The 15,385-nt window shown below is 44.5% G+C and overlaps 2 protein-coding genes across 2 annotated transcripts; one reads left to right on the top strand and one right to left on the bottom strand.

The window, feature by feature from the left end:
• Positions 1-31: 31 nt before the first annotated feature.
• rps18 (ribosomal protein S18) lies at positions 32-2,514 on the bottom strand. Its single transcript, XM_056411314.1, has 6 exons — positions 2,497-2,514; positions 1,611-1,709; positions 1,444-1,530; positions 1,271-1,372; positions 217-308; positions 32-146 (listed from the first exon to the last, which is right to left on the bottom strand). The coding sequence occupies exons 1-6, from the start codon at positions 2,497-2,499 to the stop codon at positions 71-73; spliced, it is 459 nt and encodes a 152-aa protein (XP_056267289.1). The 5' UTR covers positions 2,500-2,514; the 3' UTR covers positions 32-70.
• Positions 2,515-2,798: 284 nt separating this feature from the next.
• vps52 (VPS52 subunit of GARP complex) lies at positions 2,799-15,214 on the top strand. The gene is made up of 20 exons (XM_056443490.1): positions 2,799-2,923; positions 3,653-3,734; positions 4,711-4,763; positions 4,838-4,913; positions 5,052-5,119; positions 6,007-6,182; positions 6,247-6,397; positions 6,473-6,573; positions 7,639-7,771; positions 7,867-7,924; positions 10,217-10,350; positions 11,641-11,796; positions 11,865-11,983; positions 12,285-12,408; positions 12,479-12,574; positions 13,344-13,451; positions 13,527-13,592; positions 13,812-13,923; positions 14,013-14,131; positions 14,324-15,214. Exons 1-20 carry the CDS (start codon positions 2,828-2,830, stop codon positions 14,468-14,470), a joined length of 2,175 nt encoding a protein of 724 aa, XP_056299465.1. The 5' UTR covers positions 2,799-2,827; the 3' UTR covers positions 14,471-15,214.
• The last annotated feature ends 171 nt before the right edge of the window (positions 15,215-15,385 follow it).

The following is a 15,385-nucleotide window of genomic DNA, read 5'->3' as shown; positions in this document are numbered from 1 at the left end:
TAAAAAGTTCAAAACAATGAAACGGCACGAGTGGATTTTGAGCTTTTTATTGAACAAAGGGAAGCGGCGTTTACTTCTTCTTGGACACGCCCACGGTGCGACCGCGGCGCCCGGTGGTCTTGGTGTGTTGACCACGCACACGCAGACTGGAGGAGAGAAGACGTGAGCGTTAGAACGGCAACGCCTCGACAAGCGTCTCTCACACACAGGTCTTACCCCCAGAAGTGCCGCAGCCCGCGGTGAGCCCTGATCTTCTTCAGCCTCTCCAGATCTTCTCTCAGCTTGTTGTCCAGACCGTTGGCGAGGACCTGAAACAGAGAGGCGGTCACCGTGAGCGCCGTGGAGCAGTCGTGTTCCCCTGGAAGTGCCATGCGGTGACCACGGCGTGATGTCACGTGACCAGCGGCGCTCTGGACTAGGGATGCGCCGATCCATATCGGCCGATATTCCCATTATCGGTTTTGATCGGCGTTCTCAACACGGCCGATCAGATGACGTAACATCTGCGAGAACTATCAGAGACGTTTCAATCGCCGCGCAACGGAGACGATGCGCCCGGCGAGGGCCGCAGAGTGAGAGGTCAGAGGGGATCCTCACCACCGAGCGGCTCCCCGTCCCCCGAGTTGAATCTCTGGGTCGACTCAGCCGACTCACATGTCTGAGGCTCTGAGCCCCTATAGACTGATGCTCACGCTAAACACATTCCATCGGAGGGTTTTAATAAAGTTAGCGGAAAGAACCACGTGAAACATCCGTTTTTCAAAATAAGATGTCGACAAATCATACACTAACATATCAAAGTAAACAATGAACTGATTTTGTATCTTTAGAGATCGTTTCTGAGATTTAGCTTAAATTATGCTAACATTAAAACATTTTTACTGTACCAAGGAAGAGTTTATAAAAAATAAGTGAGACTTTTGTATGTTAAAAAAAGTCCTGTAAATAGATTTCCCCAAGAGTTCCAGGAAATGAATGATGCAGATGTGTTCCATACATATCTGAAATCCCCTACAATAGCAATCAAACTATTTTAATGTATCGATTAGGACATTTTTCAAAGTAAGTCATAAATGTTTAAAGAAATCTGTAATTTCTTTAATGTTTGAGTTGCTTTATATATGTATTTCCTCATAGTCTTAGGCAATAATGCTACACAATAAATAGAATGCTTCAATCGACACCGTGATCGGTATTATCGGATCGGCAGATACTGATTTCGGTGATCGGCACCAAAAACCTGATCGGTGCATCTCTACTCTGGACCCACCTGGCTGTATTTGCCGTCCTTGATGTCCTTCTGCCTGTTGAGGAACCAGTCGGGGATTTTGTACTGGCGAGGGTTCTGCATGATGGTCACCACACGCTCCACCTGAGGAAACAAACCGTCAGCGACGGTTCCCCGTGGAGAACCCGCGCGGCGGCTCAGGCGGCGGTCCTCACCTCGTCGTCGCTCAGCTCTCCGGCCCGTTTGTTGAGGTCGATGTCGGCCTTCCTCAGGACCACGTGAGCGTAACGTCTGCCGACCCCCTGAGACCAGACGCAGCGCTCGTTGTTATCATCATTCAGGTACCGGCGAGGCGCCCGCGAGGTTCTACAGAGGAACTCACCTTGATGGCGGTGATGGCGAAGGCGATTTTCCTCCTGCCATCGATGTTCGTGTTAAGAACACGAAGAATGTGCTGGAACTTCTCAGGAATGACCAGAGACTGAAAACACAAGAGCACAGCTGCATTACAAAATGTATACACACAACATGTATACACACACACACACACACACGGGACACAATGCTCATCAAAAGCTGCAGACACCCATGTTTCATACTTCAGCCACCAGATCTATCTCACATGAGAAACAGGAACAAATTAACTTGCAGCTTAAGCTAATATAATAATGATTTAACACATTCAATCTCCAACACTCATCTTAAAGAGTCTTCTCGTGGTTAATATTCGAACATGAGCCTCTGCAGAAACACTTTAGCTCCAGTTAGTTTCCAACATCTTCCAACTTCAAAAACTACTTAAAAGTCCATAGAAACACAGCCAGAACCACCAGAACCACCAGGTCCGGCTGCAGCGGCGTGTCCGCCGGTGTAACGCGGACTTGTCTCCCCGCCGGAGTGATGCCGTGAGAACGTATGAAGCTACAAGCTAACCGCCTTCACAATATGACCCGGTGTTTCTGTTTGTAGACGCCGGCCCCGTGGAGCCGCGGCCCGGAGGCAGCTCTGCTCTCACCGGGAGGAAACACGTTCATAACGTTGTGAAGACAGAAAATACGTAACCAGTGTGTCCGTACGGCTCAGCGCAGCAGACACTGAAACTGCGTTAAAACTCCGATTTCCAACCAATATCCAAACAATTCAACATCGGTTCGCTCGCTCAAATTGTACAGAATTTATTAAGGCTGCAAAGTTAATAAACGAGAGTGTTAGGAGCGAGATGATTGAAGATTTGAAACCGATATCGGGATGACAGAAAACACACTCACCATCTTGGAAGTAGGTTCCGAGCGAAGAGGAAGCCGCAAGGTTCTCGCGAGAGTTTGTTCACGTCGGAGAACGGAAGTCGGTGCGCCGTTTTTAATCCATCCGGCGAGATAATTGAACACCGGCGCAAATAAAAAACTAAATAATATATATTCATAGCAATGTTAACGTAGTCTCGCTAAATTGATATTAAAGAAACATTTTAATTTGATTCACTTGATACATAGTAATATTAGTAGCTTGTTTCTGTAAAACTAAACTAAAGGGGCCAACAAGGCGGAACTGACCCTTCATTTTCTTTTTGCTATATGACGTCGGGGTGAATTCGCCGTAATGGTGGACGTAGCTGCTGCAGCCGTTGGAGCTGGGCTCGATGTAAACACAGCCGGAAACTCGACCGACATGGCCATGGCGTATTTACAAGACGAGGTGACGTCTGAGTACTTACAGCTTCATTTGTAGTGAAGCTAAATAAAACATACGACTGTTTATTCGCTGTTTTTCGTTCCCGTTTCCTGTTCACTGGCATCATTACGAGATGTGACGTCACGTTCATCTGACTGAAGAGCTTAAAAAATGTGACAGGAAAAGCGTTTTTTCTGTTAAAGGTGTATTTTAACTCAAATGAAATGTCTATGTATATGTATATGTTTATAATTTTTTTTAACAGATTATCTTCCTCATGTACTACTGTCAGTCAGTATATACACTTTTTATTTGTACTCTTGTATTTAATCGTCGTTTTTGTATTTTATTTTTTTAATTTTAGAAACTATAAAAAATAATTTCTTTACTTTATTCTTGTGTTTTTATTTCGCAGAAATGTCAGTATTATTTATTTACGATTGGTCATTATTATTCTTTTGTTGCTATTTATTTATATTTTTATTCTGTCGCATTTCTTCTGTTTATTAATGAAACTGGCACCATTTGGTAATTCTGGTAAGATTCAACGTAGAAACTTAAATAAAAATGGGAATATACGGTTATTTGACGGATTGTATTATTCATGTTACAATTTAAAATCAAACGTATTAGCACATCATAAGAAAACATCATTTTAATTTGGGGAATAGTAGAGTTGAACTATCATTATAGGCGTAAACTTACAAGATAAATTATTAGACGTTCATTCTCCTCTGCTGTTTGCTTTTCTAGAACACTGATGGAGAAATGCCCAACCTGAACCTGGGGGAGCTGGACCTCACCACGGACGAGTTCATCCTGGACGAAGTGGACAGTAAGGCCACGTTTACATACATGTTTCATTGAAATATGTAATGTATTAAGAATTTATAATATAAGGAGGCAGAGGGACCTGATAAAAAAAATTCTATATCACATATTAAAATAAATAAATACATTTTCTTGAAAAAAATTATATATACTGTATATATATATATATCATTTTTTAAATTTGTCATAGAAAATATATTTAGATAATTAATTTCAATTTAATTTATACAACGTTTTACATTTTAGTTACATTTGTATTATTTCTTTCTTTTTTTAAGTAGTAAGACAACGTTTACTGTTCATGTTTCATATGAAGGAAAAACCGGCAGCTAAACAGCTTATTGAAATATGTAATATATGAATAATTAATAAGATAAGGAGGCAGAGGAACTGGATATAAAAAAGTAATATAAACAATAAAAAAAGAAAAAACTTCTTGAAAAAAATTAATATATATATATAACAATATATTTAAATACATATATAAAGAAAGACGTCTCTTTTTTTCTAGCATTTATTATAGAAATATATTTAATTTAAATTCAATTTTATTTATAATTTAAAACAATATTTTACTTAAATTTGTATTATCTTTATTTAAGTAGTAAGGCCACATAAAATATATTTATATATATTTACTTTAAATAAAATGTATTTATGTATATTTAATTTAAATAAAATATATTATTTACATATATATATATATTTCAACATTTTAAATCACACTACTTTTTCTATTTGAGTTTCAGCTCATGTATTGTTTTGAAGAAACTGTAGCCTTAAAAGTTTCAGCTCATGTATCTTGTTGAAGACGCTGTAGCTTTAAGAGTTTCAGCTCATGTATCTTGTTGAAGACGCTGTAGCTTTAAGAGTTTCAGCTCATGTATCTTGTTGAAGACGCTGTAGCTTTAAGAGTTTCAGCTCATGTATCTTGTTGAAGATGCTGTAGCTTTAAGAGCTGACCTGTGTCTCCTCTGCAGTTCACATCCAGGCCAACCTGGAGGACGACCTCGTGAAGGAGGCGCTCAGAACGGTGAGCGCTCCGTGTCCACACTCGGACGTCTGTGAGTCCGGAGTGGACCACCTGAACGTGTGCTCTGTGTGCAGGGCGTGGACCTCCGGCAGTACTCCAAGCAGGTGGAGGCGGAGCTACAGAGGATCGAACAGGCGTCCATCAAAGACTGTATCCTGTCCTTCAGCCCGGTGCTTCATCATCATCGGCATCATCATTATCATCATTTAGTTTTTTTAATTCAAACATTCTATGAATATTTCGAGAGGTTGTTGTTGTTGTTTATTTTCCTGACCGTTCACCCGTCAGACATCAAAGAGAGTCAAAACATCGCTCTCCTGCACAACCAGATCACCGCCTGTGACTCCATACTGGAGGTGAGACCCACAATGCACCAGGCGGCATTCTCTCTCCTGAGACCCCTCTGGTTGTATAGAAGTCTATGCTTCATGAGTTAAAGCTGCATTCTCTCCCCTGCCCACCAGGGGGCGACTCCTCTGGTTGTATAGAAGTATATGCTTCATGTGTTAAAGCTGCATTCTCTCCCTTGACCACCAGGGGGCGACTCCTCTGGTTGTAGAGAAGTCTATGCTTCATGTGTTAAAGCTGCATTCTCTCCCCTGACCACCAGGGGGCGACTCATCTGGTTGTATAGAAGTTTATGTTTCATGTGTTAAAGCTGCATTCTCTCTCCTGACCACCAGGGGGCGCCTCCTCCGGTTGTATAGAAGTCTATGCTTCATGTGTTAAAGCTGCATTCTCTCCCCTGCCCACCAGGGGGCGCCTCCTCCGGTTGTATAGAAGTCTCTGCTTCATGTGTTAAAGCTGCATTCTCTCCCCTGACCACCAGGGGGCGACTCCTCTGGTTGTAGAGAAGTCTATGCTTCATATGTTAAAGCTGCATTCTCTCCCCTGACCACCAGGGGGCGACTCATCTGGTTGTATAGAAGTCTCTGCTTCATGTGTTAAAGCTGCATTCTCTCCCCTGACCACCAGGGGGCGACTCATCTGGTTGTAGAGTCAGTCTGCTTCATATGTTAAAGCTGCATTCTCTCCCCTGACCACCAGGGGGCGACTCATCTGGTTGTATAGAAGTTTATGTTTCATGTGTTAAAGCTGCATTCTCTCTCCTGACCACCAGGGGGCGACTCCTCTGGTTGTATAGAAGTCAATGCTTCATGAGTTAAAGCTGCATTCTCTCCCCTGCCCACCAGGGGGCGCCTCCTCCGGTTGTATAGAGGCCCTGATGCGTTTGTCTCCCCAGCGCATGGAGGGCATGCTGAGCGGCTTCCAGAGCGACCTGTCCTCCATCAGCAGTGAGATCCAGACGCTGCAGCAGCAGTCCGTCAGCATGAACGTGCGGCTGAAGAACCGGCAGGCGGTGCGCAGCCACCTCAGCCAGCTGGTGGACGAGCTGGTGGTGCCCGGGGCCATGATCTCGTGAGTGGGGGAGTGGCGGGTAGTGTGGTGGTCTCTGAGGGTCTGACGTGCCCCCCCCATGCAGCTCCATCCTGGACAGCCCCGTGACGGAGCAGGAGTTCCTGGAGCAGCTCCACGAGCTCAACAACAAGATCAACTTCGCTAAGGAGCTGAGCTTCAGGGAGACGCTGGCCTGCTCCGACATCCAGGACATCGTGGACCGGCTGAAGCTCAAGGTGCAGAACCCAGCAGAACCACAGCCTCTCTTGTAGATGTCATTTGGGGGTTTTAGCGGTTTCGTCTTCCTTCAGGCCGTGTCGAAGATCCGAGAGTTCATCCTCCAGAAGATCTACTCCTTCAGGAAGCCCATGACCAACTACCAGATCCCCCAGAACACACTGCTGAAGTTCAGGTGAAGCCCCGCCCCTCACATTAGGGGAGGAGTCACAACGTGACCTCATCGACGTCACATGACTCTTCACTTACATTAGAGGAGGAGTCACAACGTGACCTCATCGACATCACATGACTCTTCACTTACATTAGAGGAGGAGTCACAACATGACCTCATTGACGTCACATGACTCTTCTCTCACATTAGGGGAGGAGTCACAACGTGACCTCTTCGACGTCACATGACTCTTCTCTCACATTAGGGGAGGAGTCACAACGTGACCTCTTCGACGTCACATGACTCTTCTCTCACATTAGGGGAGGAGTCTGGCGTGACCTCATCGGCGTCACATGACTCTTCTCTCACATTAGGGGAGGAGTCACAATGTGACCTCTTCGACGTCACATGACTCTTCTCTCACATTAGGGGAGGAGTCACAACGTGACCTCTTCGACGTCACATGACTCTTCTCTCATATTAGGGGAGGAGTCACAGCGTGACCTCATCGACATCACATGACTCTTCTCTCACATTAGGGGAGGAGTCACAACGTGACCTCTTCGACGTCACATGACTCTTCTCTCACATTAGGGGAGGAGTCACAACGTGACCTCTTCGACGTCACATGACTCTTCTCTCACATTAGGGGAGGAGTCACAACGTGACCTCTTCGACGTCACATGACTCTTCTCTCACATTAGGGGAGGAGTCACAGCGTGACCTCATCGACGTCACATGACTCTTCTCTCACATTAGGGGAGGAGTCACAGCGTGACCTCATCGACATCACATGACTCTTCTCTCATATTAGGGGAGGAGTCACAACGTGACCTCATCGACGTCACATGACTCTTCTCTCATATTAGGGGAGGAGTCACAACGTGACCTCATCGACGTCACATGACTCTTCTCTCATATTAGGGGAGGAGTCACAACGTGACCTCATCGACATCACATGACTCTTCTCTCATATTAGGGGAGGAGTCACAACGTGACCTCATCGACATCACATGACTCTTCTCTCATATTAGGGGAGGAGTCACAACGTGACCTCATCGACGTCACATGACTCTTCCCCTCCAGGTTCTTCTACCAGTTCCTTCTGGCCAATGAGAGGACGGTGGCGAAGGAGATCCGAGACGAGTACGTGGACACGATGAGTAAGATCTACTACAGCTACTTCAAGTCCTACAGCGGCAGGTTGCTCAAAGTGCAGGTCAGAGCGGCACCGCCGCCCTCTTCACAGCTCGTTTCCTCATTTTCTAATGACACTCATTTATTTATATTTAAATCCTCTCATGGTCCCTTCAGTACGAGGAAGTGGCAGACAAAGACGACCTGATGGGAGTCGAAGACACGGCCAAGAAAGATATCCTTCCTTGTGTGTGTGTGTGTTACTTTGGCTATGATCCAATCGGACGTCTCGCTTCACTTCCACTGGGTGTTTGTTGGCTCCTCGCCAAGCAACGAGAGGAACTCGGTTACGCCCAGTGTGTGTGTGTGTTTGATGGCCTAGTTCAACAGGTGTGAGGATCACGCGTGTGTGTGTGCGTCACAGAATACCAAAAACACACCAACCTGCTCATTAACTGTCTCTAAAGCGATCAGTAATCCTCTGACCCTCCGGCACACACACACACGTCCACATAACACACACATCCACATAACACACATAACACGCACACACACGTCCACATAACACACACACACGCATATGTCCACATAACACACATTTGTTCACATAACACACATGTTCACCTTTTGGACTCACCTGTTCAACCCGCTCGCTTCAGGAAGGATTTCATATTTACGTCTGAAGAAAAGCTGTAGAACTTTAAACCTGTAGTTTAAACACCGGGTCTTGTGTGTATTTATATGTATTTATATATATTATATGTATATATTATATGTATTGTATTTTTTTTTTATTGATATTACTTTTATTAGAAATAATATTTGTTATTATTTGTATTAGCATTATTAATAGTATTATTGTTATTAATATTGTTATGTATATTTATTATGTATTATTCTAATTATTTTTTTAGATTATATTTTATTATTAATATTATTTGTATTTGTATTAATATTATTATTAATCACAGGATTTGTTTTTAAATGGAACCGTTGTTTCATAATTTTACAATTGCACTGAATTATTCTTCAAGTAGCCCGATGTTTCCCATCATGCATTGGGGTCGGTAGCCCGGTGTTTCCCATCATGCATTGGGGTCGGTAGTCCGGAGTTTCCCATCATGCATTGGTGTCGGTGGCTTGGTGTTTCCTATCATGCATTGGTGTCGGTAGCCCGGTGTTTCCCATCATGCATTGGGGTCAGTAGTCCGGAGTTTCCCATCATGCATTGGTGTCGGTGGCTTGGTGTTTCCCATCATGCATTGGGGTCGGTAGTCCGGAGTTTCCCATCATGCATTGGTGTCGGTAGTCCGGAGTTTCCCATCATGCATTGGTGTCGGTGGCTTGGTGTTTCCCATCATGCATTGGGGTCGGTAGTCCGGAGTTTCCCATCATGCATTGGGGTCGGTAGTCCGGAGTTTCCCATCATGCATTGGTGTCGGTGGCTTGGTGTTTCCTATCATGCATTGGGGTCGGTAGTCCGGAGTTTCCCATCATGCATTGGTGTCGGTGGCTTGGTGTTTCCTATCATGCATTGGGGTCGGTAGTCCGGAGTTTCCCATCATGCATTGGTGTCGGCTTGGAGTTTCCCATCATGCATTGGTGTCGGTGGCTTGGTGTTTCCCATCATGCATTGGGGTCGGTAGCTTGGTGTTTCCCATCATGCATTGGTGTCGGTAGTCCGGAGTTTCCCATCATGCATTGGTGTCGGGGGCTTGGTGTTTCCCCATCATGCATTGGGGTCGGTAGCTTGGTGTTTCCCATCATGCATTGGGGTCGGTAGCCCGGAGTTTCCCATCATGCATTGGTGTCGGGGGCTTGGTGTTTCCCATCATGCATTGGGGTCGGGGCTTGGTGTTTCCCATCATGCATTGGGGTCGGTAGCCCGGTGTTTCCCATCATGCATTGGGGTCGGTAGCTTGGTGTTTCCCATCATGCATTGGTGTCGGGGGCTTGGTGTTTCCCATCATGCATTGGGGTCGGTAGCTTGGTGTTTCCCATCATGCATTGGGGTCGGTAGCCCGGTGTTTCCCATCATGCATTGGGGTCGGTAGCTTGGTGTTTCCCATCATGCATTGGTGTCGGTGGCTTGGTGTTTCCCATCATGCATTGGGGTCGGTAGCTTGGTGTTTCCCATCATGCATTGGGGTCGGTAGTCTGGAGTTTCCCATCATGCATTGGTGTCGGTGGCTTGGTGTTTCCCATCATGCATTGGGGTCGGTAGCTTGGTGTTTCCCAACATGCATTGGGGTCGGTAGCCGGAGTTTCCCATCATGCATTGGGGTCGGTAGCTTGGTGTTTCCCATCATGCATTGGGGTCGGTAGTCCGGAGTTTCCCATCATGCATTGGTGTCGGTGGCTTGGTGTTTCCCATCATGCATTGGGGTCGGTAGCCCGGTGTTTCCCATCATGCATTGGGGTCGGGAGCCCGGTGTTTCCCATCATGCATTGGGGTCGGTAGCCCGGTGTTTCCCATCATGCATTGGGGAGACTTCCTGTTGCTGGTTTCCTTGACTTCCTGCTGCAGGCTTCTTCTCCAAACCGTCTCTGAGGAGCAGGAACACCATCTTCACGCTGGGCCAGCGGGGGGCGGTACTGAGCCCCGCGGAGCTGGAGGGGCCCATCCTGGTCCCCCACACGGCCCAGAGGGGGGACAGCAGGGTGAGGCGGGACCTGGTCCACATCCAGACCTCTTGTTCCTTAAAACCAGAAGAGTTGTCCAGCATGTATTACAAAAACTAAAGTCCACCAACAGTAAGATGTAATGACGTTTTATATATTAGAACTAGAGTGGCATTTAAATACTTTAGTTTGATCAACTTTAGTATAATATTTAATATGTTGTCATTTAATAACAGTAGAATGTAATTTAATTTGTATGTAATATTATATTTAATAACAGTAAAATATAATTAATAATTTGATCTAATATACTAAAATGAAATTAGTGTAATTTAATACATTGTAATTTAATAACAGTCAAATATAATATAATTTAGTTATTTATGTAATATAATAAAATATTTTTTATATTGTAATTTAATAACAGTAAAATATAATATAATGTAACTTCCTGAATTTCAGTTGTATGTAATATAAAATTATAAAATATGTAATATAATGTTATTTAAATTGTATTTAATATCATAAAATATGTATTATATTATGATTTAATAACAGTAAAATATAATTTAGTTTATCTAATTTTATCTAATATAATACAAATGAAATATAGTGTAATTTAATTTAAATTATATGTAATATAATAAAAATATTTAATTTATTGTAATTTAACAACATTGAATGTAATGTAATTTATCTCAAAATGTAATGTAATTTATATATGCTGTTTTCATATGTTGTAAACCGGTCTGAACTGGTTCTTCTGGCTCCACGACGAACGAACAGGAAACCAAAAGAAACAAAGAAATGAGCCGCCGACGTGAGCAAACAATAGAAGTTCAACGAAATATTATTAGTCTCTGTATCAAAGACGACCTGAAATATTTAGAAACATAAATAGACTCCATAATTATTGTCCTCCAGCAGGTGGAGTAAACATATTAAATGTTTCAGGAACACTAACATTATAAAATATGAATTATTATTCAGAAAAAACTCAAACTGAACTGAAATGAAACTAAATTAAGAAATAATAACTAAACTGAAGTAAAATAAAACTCAGCATTTAAAGGAAAGTTGCGGTCGTGACCTTTGACCTCAGGCGTCAAAGGTCGCGACCCCTTTGACTCCTGTCAAGTCGAACCCTAAAGCATCAAAACGTCCTCCAAACTCTAACTAACTAACTTATTATTATCTCCTTTAAAAAAAAAATCTGTGGCGTTGTGAATTAAATAAATGAAACGTAATAACCGAGCGCTTGGTGAATTTTAAATGTGGCCGAGGGCGCCCCCGTGTGGCGGCCCGTGGTAACTGCGTCCCCTCCCCCAGTACCCGTACGAGACGCTGTTCCGCAGCCAGCACTACGCGCTGCTGGACAACGGCTGCAGGGAGTTCCTGTTCCTGGCCGACTTCTTCATGGTGGCGGGGAACTCGGCCCTGGACCTGTTCAACAGCATCATGGGGAAGACGCTCAGCATGTTCCTGGTAGGAAGCTGCTCCTGCTGCTGCTCCTCCTCCTCCTCCTCCTCACATCGACCTCTCCCCCCCTACAGAAGAGCTTGTCTGCGTACGCGTCCGACTGCTTCGACAGCATCGCCGTGTTCCTCTGCATCCACATCGTGCTGCGCTTCAGGGCCGTCACGGCCAAGAGGAGCATCCCGGCCCTCGACAAGTCAGTCCACTTCATAAACTCTCATTTATTATAATTATAATGCATTTTCACTTATTATAATTTAATAAATTTTCATTTATTATAATTTAATGCATTTACATTTATTATAATTTAATAAACTTTAATGTATTATAATGTAATGCATTTTCATTTATTATAATTTCTTCCTCATATGGGCGTCTCTTCCTCTCTTGTGGGCGTGTCTTCTCGTCAGCGTCTCTTCCTCATCTGTGGGCGTGTCTTCCTCATATGTGGGTGTGTCTTCCTCACCTGTGGGCGTGTCTTCCTCGCTTGTGCTCAGGTACTGGGAGGCGGTGCTGGAGCTGCTGTGGCCGAGGTTCGAGCTCATCCTGGAGATGAACATCCACAGCATCCGGAACACAGACCCCCAGAAGCTGGGAGTCCTGGACACCAGACCCCACTACGTAGGCCACACACACACACACACACACACACTGTTTCTGTGCGTTTGTTTATTTATTGTTGTTTCCTAAGATCACTCGTCGCTACGCAGAGTTCTCGTCGGCCATCGTCAGCATCAACCAGACGTTTCCCAACGAGAGGACCAACACCCTGCTGGGACAGCTGCTGGTACACACACACACACACACTGGGACACACAAAGAGACACACGCACACACTGGGACACACAAAGGGACACACACACACACACACTGAATCTAGTGCCGTAGATTTTCTTTTATTATTATTTGTATTATCATTCTATATATTATTTTATTGGACTACGGATGAAATACACGGGGCCCCATATTATAATTATCATTATTAATAATTATATTGTCATTATTATTTTCTTTATTATTACTGTTTCATTATTCTCATTAATAATAGTATTATTATCAATATTATTAATAGTATTATTATTATCATTAGTATCAATGTTATGATTATCATTATTATTCATATTATTGTTATAATAATAATCATTGTTATCATCATCATAATATATAATAGTAATAATTATTATTCTTATCACTATATTTATTATTATTATCATTAAGATGAAGCTGTGTGTTCCAGGTGGAGAACTTTATTATTATATGTATTATTATTATATGTATTAATATTGTTATATTAATTATTATTAATCATAATAATATCATAGAGATGTAGCTGTCTGTTCCATGTGGAGAACTGTATTATTATTATTATATTTATTATTATTATATTTATTATTATTAAAAATATAATATCCTAAAGATTAAGCTGTGTGTTCCAGGTGGAGAACTTTATTATAATATTTTTTATTATTGTTGTTTTTATAATATGTATTATAAATATTATATTTATTAATAATAATAATAATATAATATCCTAAAGATGAAGCTGTGTGTTCCAGGTGGAGGTGGAGAACTTTGTGCTGAAGATGGCGGCTGAGTTTCCCTCCAGGAGAGACCAGCTGATCTTCCTCATGAACAACTACGACATGATGCTCAGCGTCCTCATGGTGGGTCACGTGACCATGTGACCACGTGACCCCTCCCCCCTCCTCTAAACCGCTTGTTGTTCCCTGTTTGTCCAGGAGAGGGCGGCAGACGACAGCAAAGAGGTGGAGGGATTCCAACAGCTGCTCCTGGCCCGCACTCAGGTAAACCTCACAGGTGCATTGTGGGAAATCTGAAGCTCCCCTGGGCTCCCTTCCTCTTTGTGCTCGAGCTTTTATTTTGAAAAGCCTTGCATCATGGAGTTGTTGTTCTTCACTTCAGTTCTTTTACCACAAGTTATCCTCCTCCTCCTCCCCCTGCTCCTCCTCCTCTTGCTCCTCCACCTCCTCCTCTTGCTCCTCCTCTTCCTGCTCCTCCTCCAGGAGTTCATCGAGGAGATCCTGTCTCCTCCCTTCGGAGGGATGATCTCCTTCGTGAAGGAGGCCGAGGCGTTGATGGAGAAAGGTCAGCTGGACCGACTGAAGAACGACGAAGGTGAGAAGACTTCCTGTTTCACACACAACTTCCTGTTCAACACATGACTTCCTGTGTGTGTCTCTCTCTGTGTGTGTGTGTGTGTGTAGTTCGCATCACTCAGCTGGTTCGGGGCTTCTCCAGCTCGTGGAAGCAGTCGGTGGAGTCCATGAGTCAGGACGTCATGAGGTCCTTCACCAACTTCAAAAATGGAACCAGCATCATCCAGGTGAGCCACGACAACAACAACAACAACAGCTGTTGACCATAGTCCCAAAACACAGAACTTAGATGCGATGATGTGAAGGGATCTCCTTGGTGAAGGTTGTGTTCTCCTTCCTGTCTTGATTAGTTCTCTAGTCACTTCCTGTGTGGAAGAGTTCCAAACAGGAAGTGACTCCACTTCCTGTTTGTGCCGCAGGGCGCCCTGACCCAGCTGATCCAGTACTACCACGGCTTCCACAAGATCCTCAACCAGCCCGCCTTCCGCAGCCTGGCCGTCCGCTCGGAGCTCATCAACCTGCACCACCTCATGGTGGAGGTGAAGAAGCACAAGCCCAACTTCTAACATGGGGTCACATGGGGTCACATGGAGTCACATGGAGTCACCTCGGGTCACATGGGGTCACATGGGGTCACATGGGGTCACCTCGGGTCACATGGGGTCACATGGAGTCACATGGGGTCAGCTCGGGTCACATGGGGTCACATGGAGTCACCTCGGGTCACATGGGGTCACATGGGGTCACATGGAGTCACCTCGGGTCACATGGAGTCACCTCGGGTCACATGGGGTCACATGGGGTCAGCTCGGGTCACATGGAGTCACATGGGGTCACATGGGGTCACATGGGGTCACATGGGGTCACATGGAGTCACATGGGGTCAGCTCGGGTCACATGGGGTCACATGGGGTCAGCTCGGGTCACATGGGGTCACATGGGGTCACATGGGGTCAGCTCGGGTCACATGGAGTCACATGGGGTCACATGGAGTCACCTCGGGTCACATGGGGTCACATGGGGTCACCTAGGGTCACATGGAGTCACCTGGAGTCACCTCGGGTCACATGGGGTCACCTGGAGTCACCTCGGGTCACATGGGGTCACATGGGGTCACCTCGGGTCACATGGGGTCTGAGGTCTCTGTCCATGAAGTCTCTGAATGTTTCTACTTATTTTCTTTCTCATTGAAATGTGATAAAAAAAACAAGAAAACTGAAATAATATAAAACAAATTATTTTATTAAACACTGAAAGTGTGATTTTATTTAATGTGCATTAATAAATCATTCGTAACTTGTGAGAAGCTACTTCCTGTCCGTCTCTTAATGCGGTCCCACTTCCTGTCCGTCTCTCAATGCGATCTGAATTCCTGTCCGTCTCTCAATGCGGTCTGACTTCCTGTCCGTCTCTCAATGCGGTCCCACTTCCTGTCCGTCTCTCAATGCGGTCCCACTTCCTGTCCGGTCTCACTTCCTGTC

This window comes from Pseudoliparis swirei, chromosome 1, assembly GCF_029220125.1.
Source record: "Pseudoliparis swirei isolate HS2019 ecotype Mariana Trench chromosome 1, NWPU_hadal_v1, whole genome shotgun sequence".
NCBI lineage: Eukaryota > Metazoa > Chordata > Actinopteri > Perciformes > Liparidae > Pseudoliparis > Pseudoliparis swirei.
This window is presented reverse-complemented; position numbering and strand designations above follow the sequence as displayed.